Source organism: Phodopus roborovskii, unplaced genomic scaffold (assembly GCF_943737965.1).
Source record: "Phodopus roborovskii unplaced genomic scaffold, PHOROB, whole genome shotgun sequence".
Taxonomy (NCBI): domain Eukaryota; kingdom Metazoa; phylum Chordata; class Mammalia; order Rodentia; family Cricetidae; genus Phodopus; species Phodopus roborovskii.
The window spans coordinates 16,674,999-16,693,116 of NW_026125052.1; the positions used below are offsets into that span (position 1 = coordinate 16,674,999).

General features: G+C 41.1%; 1 protein-coding gene across 1 annotated transcript in view; it reads right to left on the bottom strand.

The window, feature by feature from the left end:
- Brca1 (BRCA1 DNA repair associated) overlaps positions 1-18,118 on the bottom strand; it is a 58,038-nt gene that overhangs the window by 25,642 nt on the left and 14,278 nt on the right. Inside the window, exons 5-11 of the mRNA XM_051177549.1 lie at positions 18,007-18,095; positions 14,212-14,351; positions 13,363-13,465; positions 11,817-11,862; positions 10,169-10,245; positions 5,813-9,097; positions 4,834-4,910 (exon numbers count right to left, since the gene is read on the bottom strand). Of these exons, the coding sequence (XP_051033506.1) occupies positions 4,834-4,910; positions 5,813-9,097; positions 10,169-10,245; positions 11,817-11,862; positions 13,363-13,465; positions 14,212-14,351; positions 18,007-18,095 (3,817 nt within the window). The remainder of the gene's footprint in view (positions 1-4,833; positions 4,911-5,812; positions 9,098-10,168; positions 10,246-11,816; positions 11,863-13,362; positions 13,466-14,211; positions 14,352-18,006; positions 18,096-18,118) is intronic.

Consider the following 18,118-nt stretch of genomic DNA (forward strand, 5'->3'; position numbering starts at 1 on the left):
TTCAAAGGCGCACCATAAAGTAAAAATATGTCACATCAATTAATTCCAGCATGAGAACTGAAATCACCTAGTATGGAATTATGGGTTCTAGTTGAATACTTTTTAATCCAACCATACATACTCCTGCGGTTAATGACCTTGAAATTATTTCAAAATCATGTTAGAGGAGGGCACATCCCCCGACTCTCCCAAATAGACTTGCTTCATTGTAACTCAACATTTTCTTTTAAAGATGAAAGAAAATAGAAAACAGTAACAGTACTTTAGGCTTAAAATCTGCAAGAATATGTTAGCATCATACATAAGCTATGCTTCAAAGATTTGATATTGTGAGATTAGTCCACACACAAAAAAATGGGTGTGTTTTTTGTCCCCCCCCACCCCCAAAATTTTTTAATGGTCTGTTGGTGGTGATACATGCCTTTAATCTCAGCACTCGGAAGGCAGAGGCAGGCGGATCCCTGTGAGTTCAAGGCCAGCCTGGTCTACAGAGAGTATTAGGATAGCCAGGGCTACACAGAGAAGCCTTGTTAAAAAAGCAAAATAAAGAACCCCCCCCCCCAAATTCTGTATACAGATGTTTTGTCTGCACAAGTATGCCTAGCGCTCTCTGAGGTCACAAGAAGGCATTGTATCCACGAGAACAGGAATTGTGAGCTATCATATGGATGCTGGGAATCTGTAAGAGCAGCCAGTGCTCTTAACCTCTGAGCCATCTTTCCAGCCCTTAATTATTAAATTATTATTATTACTTTATTTTTAAAAGATTTGTAGCTGAGAGTAGTTGCATGACGCTATACTCAGCTCCAAGTATATTTAGGTTTTTTGCTTTGTTTTTTCAAGACAAGGTTTCTCTTTGTAACCATCCTGGCTGTTCTGGAACTCACTTTGTAGACCAGGCTGGCCTCAAAGTATATTTAGTTTTTTTAAACAGATGAATTGTTGAATAATTTCCTATAACATTCTAGAAAGCTCGTAACAGTAGCTACTACTTTTTCTTGTCCAGCATGGCCACTGTTCCCTGCCCCTCCCAATAGCCTGGTGTATGTAGGGAGTTTCAGGCTAGCCAGGGCTACACAGTGAGACCCTGCCACAAACAATTTAGCAAGTCCAAGGTATTTGACAAGCAAAGAATGCAGGCATATAAGTAATTTCCCAAAATACATGTTTCTTTACCACTTTTAGAAGGAATGTGGATGCTGTTTTTCTACTTTGGGAAGGGCACAGTATCTGTTTTACCTTCTGACCCTTGAAAATGACTTTTCTCTTCATTAAAAACAAGCTATTTTCTTCCTACAGCAACACTAAATTCACAGTTCTCAGGAGGATTTTATGACAGAAAAAAAACTGTAGTTCTAGCTTTACAAGGGTTCCCACTGCTACTCTCTCTGAGACTGTATTGCTGCGACATCTGCAGTGGCGCCAATGCCACCACGTGGTACCCTGGAGTACTGACATCACTGACATCACCGATCAAACCTGAGCCGAGGGCCCTACACAATGCTTTAAAGCCAGCAACCACGACTACCCCAAGTGGCCATTAAACACACCAGAAAACCAGGAGAAAAAGCAATCCGAGCAATGGTGCAGTAACCTTCTTTTGGCTTTTCCCATCGGAAGGAATGCATAACTTAGACAAATTCCACTACAGATAATTGCTTAACTGCACGAGGGAGGACAAAGCCAGACAGGTTACCGAGTGTGCTTAACTCAAGTTCTGAAATACCTCTAGTGAGTTCTCTTCTTCAGTTCCAGTCCCACAATGCTACTTACTGCCATTCTGCCGAAATTTCCTACAAGCCACATCTACCCTTTTTCCAAAAGGGCCTTAAGCGCCATAATATGGTTCAGATAATATGTTAGTATTTTTGAATATTAAAGAACTGTTAGCCTTTACTACCCTCAGGACAAAGTCCAAATTCCCAAACACACCATTCAAAAGTCTGCCCACACCTTGATCTTATCTGTTATTTATCCGCAGCATTTCCCATAAGCCTGGTCTTTTAGAGACACAGGACTACTCAGTGATCCCTAAGCATCCAGAGCTTCTGTATCCTTGTCTCAGTTGCCGCCTCCCCTCTTTTCCCATTTGGTCTTCTATGGACATCCCCACCAATTAATTGTCTAGCAGCCCCACATGACTTGGCTCAGGCTGCCAGTGCATCAGTATACTCAGGGGAACACACAGCTTCCTTGATGGGAGGAACCCTCCCTTGTTGATTTTGTTGTAAGACAGGCCTATGTATCTCAGGCTACCTTCAAACTTGAGATTCTCCTGTCTAAGCTTTCCCCAAGCTGGGAATGCTAAGGTTATGGGTGTACAAGGTGTGCAACACCATGCCTGACCCCACTGTCTAACAGACAGTAAGCTCTCGGCAAACATTTAATGCAGAAATCAATGCATGGATGAATCAGTGTCTGGCTAATGGGGGAGGAGTTGGGGGTTGGACAACCAATATGGTTCAGTGGGTGAAGGGGACCTATAGGGTGGGAGGAGACAATCTTGCATCTTCGCCAGCCTGTTGTGGAGTATGTATACACATGCACACAATAAGCATCAAAAAGGTATATTAATGATATCAAATTAGGCACTATCTATCATCTATTACTCCTCAGTTCTACATAAAGACAGGGTAAAGATCCCATTTCAACCATTCTGTTCATCTGTGCTTGCCGAGATTAAAGTTACCTGTTTTGGATAGATGATAAAAAAAAAAAACACTTTAAAAATGAATCTTGAACAAATAAATAACAAACATATTTCTGGGAATAAGATCAGAGATACAAGAAACAACAAAGTGGTTTATTGAATGTCAAATATAATACAGTATGGCTAAGACAGATGGAATAAAGAGCTGGAACCTAAAAAGCAAACCAGCCAAGGGACAGAATTAGGTGACAGACATATTGACAGAGCCCCAAATCTAAATCCAGAAAGGATCAGAGAAAATGAACATAGAGAGAAGATCTCCTAAGTCTTTTAATCGTTCTGATCACTATAGCAAAGTCACAAAAGTAGAGAATTTGGGTGACAAATGAGGCACAGAGTGGACAGTTGTCTCAACAGTTTCCTCCCAATTCCTACAGGCTTCAGGCCTAGGATTTACCCTGAACAGAGAATGTCTGTTGGAGCCAAGCCCTCTCTATTTGTCATCCTCACAGCAATGTCAAGAATTAAACTACTTAAAAAACTGGGTACCACTTAGTGTTGGCAAAGGTACAGGAAAGTGAAAACTCCACATACTACAGAAGCTAGACACCCGGGCTGGCTTAATACCTCTAAAGAACAGCATTTAACACTGTGTTTGATATACCAAAAATCAGAGAGGTTTTAAGTATCTAGCAATCAGGATGTCTACTATAGTGCTGTGCCTAATAGCAATGGTGTCTCTTAGCCCAGGACCCTCAAGAGGCAGCATAGGGGCAAACAGACCATTATACACTCAAACAACAGAAAGCTATACAGACGTTAGACATAACCCCTATAACTGCAGCATTCAAGATGCAGAGGCAGGAAGCTCTCAAGTTCAGAGCCAGTCTTAGAAATAACAAAGGTAGATGCTGTCCTAACAAACAAAACCATCCCCGACCCCCAATATAGTTAGAGGCTGGGGAGGTAGCACTATGCATAGTATAGTGCTAGCCCAGCATCAACAATTCCCAACACAATTAATAAGATTAAAAAGTCACTGATATAGTATATAGAATTACTTAATGGTTTCTTGGGTTACTTTTATTTAATTTCATTGTGAGGCAGGGTCTCAATTTGTAGCCCTGGCTAGCCTGGTACTCACAACATAAACCAGGCTGGCCTGGAACTCATAGATGTTCACCTGCCTCTGCCTCTGGAGTGCTGGGACTAATGGGGTGTGTTCCAGGCCTGGCTCCTTTTCTGGGTTTTTGATAACAACAAAATTACTTTAAGAATACTATGAATTCCCAGTATCATTCAATTTAGTACTTTTTAGGAAGACAAGAAAAATTACTCACAGGCTGGCAGCTAAAAAGCACATTTACACTTTAGGAGAGAAACAAAAGCTAAAAAGGGTGATTAAAAAGCTTTCAAACAACTCCATTTTAACAATGTACCTACTGGACCAGTGAGCCGGCAAAGAGCACAAAAGCACTTGCCACCACATGTGAGGGCCTGATTTGATCCCCAGAACCAACTTCCATAAGGTGTCACCTGACCTCCACACTTTTACCCTGGTGGCAGACACACTCACATACGTACAAACGTTAAGAAAGAAAAAGAGATTGCACCTATTACAATTTAAGGAAGATAAGCGCTCAGCCAAGACCATACAGTCAGGTATAGAGAACTCTGACTAGTGCTTGTACCAGAACTGCTGTGTGCTCAGCACAGGACCCTGTGCAGGAATGCAGAGGGAACCCTAAGAAGTTGTCCAGCTAGTGAGGGACAACCACAGGAAAGAAAGACCCTGATGAATCTAAGATATCACTTTTACAAAATGAAAACTAGGTGACAGAGTCAGGTTCTGGCTCTAAGAAAGATAAGATCTCTGTGAGTTTAAGGCCAGCCTGATTTATAGAGTGAGTACTAGAACAGCCAGGGCTAACAGAAAAACCCGGTCTCTTGGGGGTGGGGAGACAATATTAAAGTTAGTATTCAGTGTTCTACAGTGGGCTAGATGGTACTGAAAGTATAAAAGGTATCTAGTTTCACCAGGGCACTGTAAAAATCCCATTTGAGGACCTGAGGCATCGTGCACAGCTGTTAGGCCAATGACATCATGACACCAGCAGGTGTAAGAACGGAGGGTTCATAGCACCATATACAAAGAACATCATAAACTTTGGAATGCTTTTTACCTGAGTGGTTAAAATGTCACTCTGTGAGCAGTCTTCAGAAAGGTTTGTTTCGCTCTCATATCCAGATGCCGCTTCAGCTTGAATGACAAATAAAATCAGACTCAGATGTAAAAGCAGATCATGAACTCTGCAGCCTGCACTGTCCACCCCTTCCCTTTCACAGCACTTGTTTCCCTTCATGTCACATAAATGAGTAAATTTGGGACACAGGATTTCATTTCAGAACTCCTACAACAGGCTGGGTGTGGTGGTGAATGCATTTAATCCCATTGGGAGGCAAAGGCAAGCAGATCTTTGTTCCAGGCAGTCAGGGCTACTCAGAGACCATGTCTTAGACATTTTGCAATAAAACCCAGAAGCAAGTCTACTGGCAATTAGGTCATTCAAGTTCATCCTATCAGACATTCTGGGTACATGAAGGCATTGAAAAAAATTTTTCTTTTTATGATTTTTAATCATGTGTATCTTGTGTATCTGTGTGGGTTACTTATGTGAACACAGCAGGTACCTGTGGAAGCCAGAGGCATTAGATCCTCCTGAAGTTGGAGTTAGTTACCTGTCATGGATGCTAGGAACCAAGCTTAGGTTTATTGCAGGAGAGTACCTATTCTTTTTTTCCCCTTTTATTTATTTTTATTTTATGTGGACTGGTGTTATACCTGTCTACATGAGGGTGTTGGACCTCCTGGAATGGAAGTGACAGAAAATTGTGAGCTGCCGTATGGGGGCTTGGGCTTGAACTTGGGTCCTCTGGAAAGAACAGCCAGTGCTCTTAACAGCTGAGCCATCTTTCCAAAGCCCCCTCCAATCCCCCACCTCTCTAGGCCCAGGAAGGACTTTTGACTTTTATGGAAAAGAACTCCAGGAGGAACATCTTTCAAGTTTAAGCAGCAATTAATGTAACTGTACTTAGAAACTCATGTAACCCTAAAAGACATACAGCTCACTTCTGTGGACTGGTGCAAACAGACAAAACTACCTGAATCCGGGATCATAATGTCCTCTTCTTTATCATCATCTTCCTCTAGGCAAGTTCCCACTTCTTCATCACCTGAAATCAATTCCTTGTCGCTTAGAAAATCTTCCTCATCCTCAGACTGATGACTCTTTTGTTTGGAAGGAATAAACAAGGGGTCCTGGGAGCCTGGGTTTACAGTTAAATCTTGTATAGCACTATGCTGTGAAGAGAACATGCTGCCAGAGTATTTTGCATCCTCACTAGGGTGATGTTCCTGAGACGCCTCTACCAAGATCACCTCGTTATCATAGTCACCGATGCTACGCTTCCATGGCGCTTGGGTCCCCTCTGCTCTCTCTGACAGATGCTGTGTCACAACACCGCTATGTCTGGTAGGTTCAGGTGTTTTGCTTACCCTGCCAAGTAAGTGTTGGAAGCAGGGAAGGTCTTCATCCTCACAAGATCCACTCTCTTCTGAAGACTCTAACTTCCTAGGCCTTCTCTGGAGACTCCGAGCCAACGATGCATGGGTCAAAGGGCTAGGGCTCCTACTGAACTCTCTTCTCTGGACACTACCGTTAAAAACAGCAGACTTCTCCATTAGGTCACCTTCACCGATGCTAGTATTTTCCTGTATTTCAACATCATCCAACAGGTCGTCAGGTGTCTCAGAACAAACCTGAAAAACATAACCACTGCCCACAGCTTGTTCAAGCTTATCTGAAAACAGACGCGGAGAGAAATCTGCACCAACAGCCTCAACTTCCTGCTTTTTTGTTTCGGGATATTTATAATCACTCGCAGGAAAACTTTGCTTACAGGCTCCAGGTTGCATAAGACCTAATGGAAGCACAGTGTTGAACTTAGTCCCTCTGTTTTGACCTAGTTGTCCTTGGAAGTTTTCACCACTGGGACACACTTCATTAACACTATTCGAGTTGGCTTCTTGACAAGAATTTTTTCTGTTGTTCTGGCTAATTGTGTGCATTGTACTTTGAACAGAGGTCTCATTTCCCATTGCCTTTTCAGTTGACAATGTATGCTTCTCTAATTGTTCCTCTGACAGGGTTTTCCCATGACCAGTTTTCATAGAGGACCTGATGGGAGAAACTGATTGTTTAGGATGTGAGTTTTGTGGAATTCCAGGGTTACCCGCAGTGCCGAGAACACTTTCATTGCTTCTGTATTGAGATGATGGATAAAGCCTGGACACTCCAGCATGCACTGTATCAGCGCCTGGCTCGCCTTCCTGACGAAGCAGAGATAAGCCCACTGTCGCAGGCACTGCCTGTACGTGACTGACTTCAGCCTCTTCGTGTTCCTGATTTTCTTCTTGTTGTTCACCTTCAGAAGTCATGCCCCTTAAGGACACAGAGGAAGCACAAGCTGTTACACACTCCTTTTGGGGATCTCTTGGTTTTGAAAATAAAGTAAATGACTGACGCTTTGAAACTTGAAAAGTATTCTGTAAATACTGAGTATCAAGTTCACTCTCTTCCATTTCTATGGTCTCTGGAATATGGCTAAGTTCGTGTCTCAATGGACGCTTGAGGCACTCGGTGCCACTTCCAGCATCTTTAGATGTAGCAAGTGTAGGGTTATCACTCGCTACAAACTGAGTCATGCACTGACTTGATCCTGTTTTTGCATATCTAACATTGTTAGCTTCTAGTATTGACACACTGTTCTGAGTGTCATAATCAGTGTCAGGTACCAATGAAACACTGGTACTCTCCTCAGATCTCTCAGTGGGCAAAGCCTGTTCTCCACCCAGAGACAGATCCTTCAAGTCTTTGGCACTGTTGGACATTTGGCTTGTTTGAAGTTTCTCCACTTTTCTCTGAGGGCTAGGATGGGCAGGTCCTTGAGGTTTATTAGAACTTGGACAGTTAGTTAATAAACCGGGTATGTTTATTAATTTCTCTTCTGGAAAAGCATCGCTGGCCCTTCTCTTCCTTATTTGTTTATCTGACTCGTTATTCTTCTTGGCATCTGCTGTAGGTTCTATGTTCTCCGTAGGTTCTATGTTCTCCGTGAGTTGAGGTGTTCTAATGTTCTTGTGTTTCTTTGTTTCTTCACTGCTGCTACAACTATCAATTTGAAATTCAGCAGGTGGGCTTGGATTTCTACTGACTGGTTCCAGTGCAAGAACACATCTGGTTGAAGACTTCCTCCTCAGCCGATTTTTCTTAGGCGTTTTTGAATTGTGGACATTTAATTCTAGCTCCAAATCGCTTATACTGTTGCTTATAGGTTTGACTTTAGTTGTGAAAACAGTCTCTTTTTCCAAGGACTTCACTGGATTTGCGTTTTCCTCTTTCTGAAGATCATTCCCTTGTGTTCCATTCTCCTGACCATTACTGGTAAAACCCATCACTTGGCCATCTGGCTCCATTTGGTCACTTCCCTGATTTAGATTTTCAGGAGTCTTTTGAGTAACTGTTAAATCTGCTTTCTTGATAAAATCCTCAGGATGAAGGCATGTAGTTCTCCTTTTACGTTTTAATTTATTTGTGAAGGGGTGTTCTTGTGTTATCTGTGGCTCTGCAGTAAATGTGCCAATAATTTCAGTTACGTGGTTCAAGTGAGGGAGGCTTACCTTTCTCTGATACGTTTTCCCAAATATTTTATCTCGGATATTATTCTCTACTGGTTTGGAGAGGTCTCTTTCACTTTTACACTTTAAAGCATCATGGGGATCGGAGGCCTCGAAGTCCATTTCCCCTGGAACCCTGGAGCATCCATCTACTTCATTTGGGACTTCCACCTCACGCCTCCTGTCAGGGGTGCCACCACAAGTCAGCATTTCACCAGTTTTGGAAAACCACTCGTTGACTTTCTGAATGCTGCTATTTAGTGTCATCCAAGGAACATCTTGGGTAGTTCTGGAAGCCTCTGGACACAGACTTTTCTGATTACTCTGTTTTCTCCCCCCACAGAGGGAATCGGCATTCAGACCTGCCTCTTCCTCAGTGCTGGGAACCTGCCTGTCATTACATGTTTCTTTACTTTCAGCCCATCTGTTCTGTTGGCTCCTGGCTAAGCCAGACTGTTTGCTTTTAGTATAGAATTCAGCCTTTTCTACATTCATTCTGTCTTCAGTGAGTAATAAACTGCTGTTCTCACACTGTAATGAGCTGGCATGAATATCTGTGCCACATGGCTCCACATGTAAGTCTGAAACAGAAATACCCTGACATTTTTCTGGATGCCTTCCAGTTGCATGATTCTCAATGGGGTTCAAATCTTTAATACTGCACTGGTGCTGTTCAATATTTGTTACGTCCTCAGAAAACTCACAAGCAGCTGAAATATACAAAATAACAAGGAATTATCATGAGAAAATATATACTAATACAACTTGGAAGTAAAAATCAATCCACTAACGAGCCTTTTTAAAATTTTAGATTATATAAATGTTTTGTTTGCATGTATGTACATGCACTATCATAGGCATGCTTGGTGCTCATGAAACACAGAAGAGGATTTCAGATCCCCTGGAACTGGAGTTATAGATGGTTGTGAACCATCATGTGGGTGCTGGGAATCAAACCCAGGTCTTCTACAATAGCAACAAATTCTCCTAACTGCAGCCCCAGACCACTGGCTTTTTGTTGTTGTTAATTATTATTATTGTTTTTTTGAGACAGGGTTTCTCTCTGTGTAGCCGTGACTGTCCTGGAACTCACTCTGTAGACCAGGCTAATCTCAAACTCACAGAGTCCCTGCCTCCTGGGCGCTGGGATTAAAGGTGTGTGCTGCCATTACCCAGCTTCCATTGGCTTTAGAGGAGTTAACATCATAAACTACAAGTATACTGAAGGTCTAGCTCATACTCTTTCATGTAATCCCATTATGCAGAGTCTGATGTTTTCCCAAACGTGATAATTAGGTCACATCCCCTATTCCCCTGGTCTCTTAAGATTGAAAAAAAAAAAGCAGATTATTTGATCAACAAACCTCAAGTTTTCTGTTCTGTTTACAGACTCACGCTCTACATTTAAAAACTGTTGACAGGCGGCTGTGGTATTCCATCACTGGGAGGGTTAAGGCAGGAAAAATGCTGATAGTTCAAGACCAGGGTAAGCTATAGTATGCTTGTTTCTAAATCAGTCAAAACAGAAAGAAACCATACCCAGGTGGCAAAAATGGAATATAGCAATTAAGAGGAAAGGACAGCGAGGGCTGGTGGTATGTGACTATAATCCCAGCACTTGGGTAGCTTAAAAAAAAAAAAAAAAAGATATTTTAATTCTTTAAAAAGATGCTGTGAATTATAAATTACAAATTTGGAACCTGGTCTTCACATTAATTTAATTACAGAACTGCATCTACCTACTCTCTTTAGTGTATTAAGGTGGGAAGGCTTGACATTACCCTTGTTTGCAGAATCCAAACTGGCTTCATTTCCAGCTCCCCGAGGGGTGGTTTGTAACAGTTCCTGGTCTCTCACACTAAAAGGGGGAAAAGACAGAAGCCCTAATGAGAAATTCTAGTTGACTGCTCACAAACCTGTGAAATGGGTGAGATCAAATATTTTAGCTCCTCTAGATAGGGCTGTAATAATTAGCTGAGCAGGTGGGCTCACCTTTTAAAATATGCTCTCTTCTAAGTGCCTTCCAGTAAAAATGGAATGGTTGAAGACTGAGAGCAGTCATAAAAACCAGAATAGTGTAGGACACTTTCTGGATGTGCAAATAAGAACACACTTGCATGCTCAGGGATCATTGGGGAAGAAGGGCTAGAAAGAGTCTAAGAACCAGAGGTTGCAAAGACCAGACCAAAACAGTGTCTCTTGGATATGACAAGCAGTCATGTACTCACAGCAGCTACGGTTGTCTGCACAACATCTGTACAAGATCAAGCCTGTCAACATTCTAGCATAGAAAAAGGGGTTCATGAGCCCACACCCCCAACTAAGGAGTTATGGACAGTCCAGAGCTTCTAAGGGAGAGAGAGTTAGTTCTCTTCAGGGGTATGGGATTCCCTGTAGGTTGAGATGAGCACACTTTCCAGTGGATGTTCTAACCGCCTGGAGTAATGGAGAAATGGTCCAGTATCTTGTTTTGTTTTGTTACTCTGTGTAGCCCTGACTGTCCTGAACTCAGATATCTAATAGTCTCTGCCTCCTGAGTCCTGGGACTAAAGGCATGTGCTATCTATCATATCTGGCTGAGAAATGGTTCAGTGTTAAGAGCACTGGTTGATCTTCCAGAGTACCCAGGTTTGATCCCCAGCACCCACAGGTTAGCTCATAGACATCTGTAACTCCAGTTCCAGGGGACTGGATCCAGTCTTCTGGCCTCTTCAGGCATGAGGCACAAGTGTGGTTCACAAATATAAGTTCAGGGAAAGTAACCACACACGTAATTTTTTTTGAGACAGTCTCTCTCTCTATAGACCAGGATGGCCCTGAATTCATAGAAATCCATGGGCTCCTGCCCCACAAAAGAACAGTTCTATGGTTAAAGGCATGTGCCACCAAGTTCACCTCTGCATAAAAGCTTAAAACAACAAAAAACCTCTTTAATCTTTACCACTGAACCGTACTTCCAGCACACACCCTCCCATTTTAAGATTAAGTAAAAGTAATCTGTAAACAAAACCTTTGGGTCAGGTGTGGTGGCATATGCTTTTAATCACTTGGAAGGCAGTAGACAGATTTCTGTGAGTTCCAGGACAGCTAGTGCTACATAGACTGCCCCCAAACAAACAAACAAACAAACAGATCTTCTAGTATTTTTATCAGGCATAATTACTACCATATATGAGAAACTCAGAGAATAACCATTGGGTGGGAACAAGTGTGTGCTGACTTCCACTGTTATCTAAAACTCCTTTGGAATGAAAAAAATAAAAAAAAGCACAACAAACAAAAAAGGTTTCCCAGGAAATAAAATAAACAGAGGAAACTAAATAATAATCCTTGAAGTTTCTTCTAATAACATGACCTAAATCTATGATCCTCAATATTAATTAGATATGAAAATATCACCTTCATAGACAAAGGCTCCTTGTGACTCACCTGCAGTCTTCTGGTTTACTAACTGTCTCTTCAGAAGAATCAGACTCTTAAAAAACAAAACCGCAAAATTATTCAAAGTTTTTAATTAAAATAATCAAAAAACAAAACAAACAAACAAAAAAAAATTCACAAAACACAGAGTGGTTCGCCCAGAAATACTTGTAATGTGTATTTTGTACAAATAATTATGTTACATTATATAAATAATTCCCACTATGTGGTAGCATATGTGGCAATTCAGAAAAGTGGCTGAAAGCGAGGGCTTCAAAGCCAACTTCCTACGCCCAAACCCCCGCCTCTTTTTTTTGGTTAGAGTTTTTGAGACAGGGTTTCTCTCCATAGCTCTGGCTATCCAGGAATTCACTCTGTAGACCAGCTTGGCCTAGAACTCAGAGAGATACCTTCCTCTCTGCTTGTTGAGTGCTGGGACTGAAATTGTGTACCACCACTGCCCAGCCCTATTTTCAAATTCTTAACCTCTTTGTGACTTAATTTTCTTACCCATAAAATTAGTAACCACATCAGGACCTTAGATGAGGTACACAAAAAGTACAACAGCACTTAAAATACAGTTAAGTAGCTGGGTGGTGGTGGCGCACACCTTTAGTCTCAGCACTCGGGAGGCAGAGGTAGGTGGATCTCTGTGAGTTCGAGATCAGCCTGGTCTACAAGAGCAAGTTCCAGGACAGGCTCCAAAACAATACAGTGAAACGCTGTCTCAAAAAAACAAAACAAACAAACAAACAAACAAACAAAAAACCAAAACAGTTAAGTGCTCCTAAATAGTAACTGCTTTAATTAACAAGTGTGTGTGTGTAGAGTAGATGTCAGAGAACAACTTCTTAGAGTTGGTTCTCTCCGACTAGGTAGAATCTAGGGACTGAATGTAGGAATGTAGGTTATCAAGTGTCTTTACCAATTGAAATATTTTCACAAAACACCATCACTATTGATGGATTTATTATGACCAGCACACACACAATTTAATTTCAAAGAAATCCAATAAATGTAACAGAGACCCATGGTGGTGTAGGGAACTCAAAATAGGACCATTCTTGCCAATTGGATTACTTAGATATTTTTGAGATAGGTGTTCTGTGTATCCCAGGGTGACCTCAAACTCTTGACCTTCCTGGTTCAGCCTCTCAAATGCTGGGATAACAAATTTGGCCACCCTCACAAATTCTTAGAAAATATAGTTAAAGAGACTTGTTTGAGCTTTGGGCTCATTTCATTTTTTTTCTTTTTGGCCAGCTGGAAATTAAGTGAAAGGCCTGTACAGTTTATCCTGGCTCTTTCTAATCAAGTTTTTTTTTTTTTTTTTTTTTTTTTTTTTATTATTGTGACTATATTTTTCCAAAATTCACTTACATTAATAACCAGAAATCTTTCCTTTTGTTCCTTTTTTAATAGAGCCTATAAAATTATTTTCATTTACCAAAACTCAGTGCAACACACATAAATCACAACCAAGGTTTTTGATAAAAGTTTAAGTCAAATAATCTAGCAATTATTATTTCAAACTTAATCAAATCTGAGACCTTACCTAATTCAATGTACACAGATTTATTTCGAGCCTGTGCCTGACGATTTTTCTTTGTTGATCTCACAATTCCAAGATTAGACAGCTGAACACTGAGACTGTCCTTCTGTTAAACAGTAAAGAATGCCTAAGTTTTATGTTTTGAAAATTTCCTTTATTTTTACAAAACTAATTATGATGATGAGTATTTACTAAGTTTTAGTATAGAAAAATCTAAAGCTGATAGTCTGTATTTCCAATCACATCTGATTAAGACTGGCAACATAAAATGTAAAGCATAGCCAGGCGGTGGTGGTGCACGCCTTTAGTCTCAGCACTCGGGAGACAGAGGCAGGTGGATCTCTGTAAGTTCGAGGCCAGCCTGGTCTACGGAGCTACTAGTTCCAGGACAGACTCCAAAGCCACAGAGAAACCCTGTCTCAAAACAAAACAAAACAAAACAAAACAAAACAAAAAAAAAAATCAACCAAACAAAAAAAAACCAAATTCAACCAACAAGTAAATAAATAAATTAAATATTTAATTTAAAAAAGGATTAATGACAACCATAAAATCCCAGCATTCCTAACAACACTTAATAAGGTGTAGTTTGTGATCTAGCTACACACAAAGAGACTAAGTCATTACATTTTCTTTGATAATAACAGTGGTTAAGTTTAAGTAATTTTCAAATACCTACAAAAGATCACTGATATTATGTCAGAGTTGATGAAGTTATAGAACAGGGGAACGGCCTATAAAGTGTCTTTTGATCACAACTGGTACCCTGAACTTCTAAGTTTATAACTCTTATTCACGTTTAATAAATAGATGCCCCCCCCCCAAAAAAAAAAACCCTGAAAACAGCTTTACCAAGGTGGCATTTCCAGAACATTCAATCCGTCGAAGACTTTTGACACGGTTTCGGTAGCCCACACTCTGGATGATGGAAGCCTCCTCATTCAAAGGTTCAGAAGAATTTTTCACTTTTGAAATACTGTAACTGTTTGCAACTTTAAAACATAAAGGAACATGTTTTAGTTAGAAGAAAACATTAGTCTTCATTAAATACCCCAAAAGAATACTGTGTTTGCTTCCTGCTGTATACAGATAATGCACAAAACAAAACAAGCTGGTGTTGGAGGTTGTGGTAGTCCACACCTTTGATCCCAATGCAGAGGCATATGCTGGAGGGTTATTGAGTTTCAGGACAGCCAAGGCTACATAGAGAAACCCTGTCTTGAAATACAAATAAAATAGAGCAATGCATTACAGATATATTTGTTTTGTTGTTCTTTTGTATGCTTGAAGCAGATTCTATATAGTCTTCATGAGTCTGAAATTTAATAGCTTTGAACTCAGAGATCCATCTCCCTCTGCCTGAGAACTAAAATTTAAGGTGTATGCCACCATGTCTATCTTTAATTTCTAATTTATTATTATTACTACTATTATTATTTTTGGTTTTTGGAGACAGGGTTTCTGTGGTTTTGGAGGCTGTCCGGGTACTAGCTCTTGTAGACCAGGCCTGCCTCTGCCTCCCAAATACTGGGACTAAAGGCGTGTGCCACCACCGCCCGGCATCTAATTTATTTTTTAATCTATGTGTACTTGTGTATGCATGCATGAGTTCATGTGTAGTATGTGGGTGTAGGTGCCTGTAGAAGTTAAAAGGCATTGGATCCCCTGGAGTTGTAAGCCACCTGCTGTCACTGATGAACTCTGAACCTTGGTCCTCTGTAAAAGCAGTAAAGCATTCTTAACTGTTGAGCCATTTCTCCTGCTCTATTTACCCCAAAAAAATTTTAAAGTCCAGTTTGGAAATTAAGAGACTATCCAAATTATTTCCCCCATACACCTAGAAACCAATACATTTGCCCACTAACAAATTTTTACCTTGTTTCTCTGAATTGAAGGAGTAACAAATGTAAGATGCACCACTATTGTTTATACCACAAGAAAGGAAACGTTAAGCAATCACATACAATTGATAAAATGCTCCAATTTCAGAGACATAAAGATACATTTTTGGAATGAAGAATAAAATGTGGAACTGATAGGAGTTGTTTAAATACAGGCTATCAAGATGGGGTACAAATGCTTGCTGTGAAGCCCTTACATCCTGAGTTTGACCCCATGTGTGAGGGCCAGTGAACCTGTAAGCCCCACTTGCCCAAGGAATAGATAACTTCCTGGAATGCTAGGGGCTACTGTTCATGTGAGATAACAAGCCATGTGTTCCTACTTCTGTAAACAAAGTTGGTTGCCCCAACTGCACAGGATGTGCTTGATCTCACCTAAGTGGGAGGAAAGTAGGCAGGAAGTATGTCAGGCTGTACGCTTGACCCTCATTGGACAAAGGCAGGATAGCCTTGTGGGTTCTACCTTTATAAGCACCTAACAAAACATTAGTCATTAGCCATTCTCTGGGAATCTCAGGTATGGATCTGACCAGGCCAGTGTCCATAGTCCTGACCAGCATTAAATAAAGCTTGCTTTAATTAGACAATTGGGGATTTGTTCTCTCTCCTCGAAGTTTTCAGATTTTTTAAGATTTTTTTTTTTTTATTATTATTATGTATACAGTGTTCTGCCTGCATGTTTGCCAGTAGAAGGCACCAGATCTCGTACATGGTTGTGAGCCCCAATGTGGTTCTTGGGACTTGAACTCTGGAAGAGCAGCCAGGGCTCTTAACTGCTGAGCCAACTTGCCAGGCCCATTTTCAGGTTTAACACCACGTAAAGGTAGGAGAAAAAAAAAAAAAAAAAAAAAAAAAAAATCAACCCTAAAGTTGTCCTCTGACCTCTAAATGTGTGCTCTAGTGAATGTATGTCTGCATTCAAACATACTACAAGTAATAAAAAATTTTAAACTAGGGTCAGTGAGTAAAGGCAGTGAGCACCAACCCTAAAGATCATAGTTCAATCCCTGAGATCCACATAGTGGAAGGAAAGTAGCAACTCCCAAAACCTGCCTTGATTTGCACATACATGCTGTGGCATACCTGAGCCACACCCATCATAACACAAAGCTGGAGATATGGCTCAGAAATTATATGAGCACTAGTTGCTCTTCCAGAGGACCCATAGTTGACCCCCAGCATCCACATCGTGGCTCAAAACCATCATAACCAATTCCAGGGAATCCAACTCTGTCTGGAGTTTGCAGGCAGCAAGCACATACATGGTACACTGACATACATTGTCTAAGTTAGGGTTTCTACTGTTTTGCTAAAACACCATGACCAAAGCAGCTTGGGTGGGAAATGGTTTGTTTGGCTTATACTTCCATATAATAGTTCCATCATCAAAAGCAGTAAGGACAGGAACTCAAGCAGGGCAGGAATCTAGAGGTAAAGCACTGATACAGAGGTCATAGGGCATGCTGCTTCCTGGTTTGCTTCCCATGGCTTGCTCAGCCTGCTCTCTTATAGAGCCCAGGAGCACCAGTCCAGGGGTGACCCAGTACATGTAGGAAGCTGGGCCCTCCTACATCAGTCACTATTAAGAAAATGTCCTACAGGCTTGTCTACAGCCCAATCTTATGGAGGCATTTTCTCTAATGAGGGTCCCTCTCAGGTGACTATAGCTTGTGAAGTTGACATAAAAAAAAACTAGCCAGCACATACATGCAAAACTCCCATATACAGGAACTTTTAAAATACATAAAGAGGAATTAAAGAGGCTGGACAGAGAGCTTGATTTTCAACACCCACATAACAAGCTGGGCACAGGAAAGGCAGACACAAGGATCTGGGCCAATCAGCCCTGACTAACTGGCAAGCACCATGTACCAGTGAGAAACTTTGCCTCAAAAAAAAAAACATGTGTGGGGCTGGAGAGATGGCTCAGAGGTTAACAGCGCTGACTGCTCTACCAAAGGTCCTGAGTTCAATTCCCAGCAACCACATGGTGTCTCACAGCCATCTATAATAGGATCTGGTGCCCTCTTCTGGTATGCAGGTATACATGCAGAACATTCATATACATAAAATGTAAATACGATAAATAAACAAACAAACAACCCCCCCCAAAAAAACAAAAACAAAAACCCACCAAACAACCATATGCATGGTCCCGAGGAACAATACTTGAAGATGACTTCTGAGTTCCACTTTGGCACATCTGCCCTAGCCCATGCTCCCCAAAATAAATAAAACACAATTCCAGGCACAGATTTAACTTTCAACCAGACTAAATAAATACAGTCTTGATGGGAGATGTCATTCTGTATATGTTTATGAATAAAGCACTGGTTAATGAATAAAGCACTGTTGGCCAATAGGAAAGTAAGATAGGCGGGACTAGGAGACAAGGAGGAAAGAGGAAGTAGTAAGGAGGGTCAGCATGGAGAGTCTGGAGAGAACAGAACTGCCATTCCTCCACTCTCGGTAAGACCACGTGGAAATACATAGAAATGGGTTAATAATTAAGACAGAGCTAGCCGATAAGAAACTAGTAACAGGCCAACAGGATTATATCAAATACAGAGTCTCTGTGTGTTAATTGGGGCTGGTGCGGCAGCAGGACAAGACTGGTGGCGGGAGGAAAAACCTTAGTCCTTACACAGTCTTATCACCTACTCACAGAAAGTTACTTGAAAAACTTGTCAAGTTTCCCAGCCAGCCAGCCCCTTGAGCATTGCCTCCAGGGCTGTGTAACACTTACATTGCATTCCTGTGTCAAGCTCAAAAGCATCAGTGATTTTCAACAACTCTTCCACAAGCTGACTAAACCTTGTGCTTCCTTGCAGGCTCCTGAAATTAATTTTTTTTTTGAG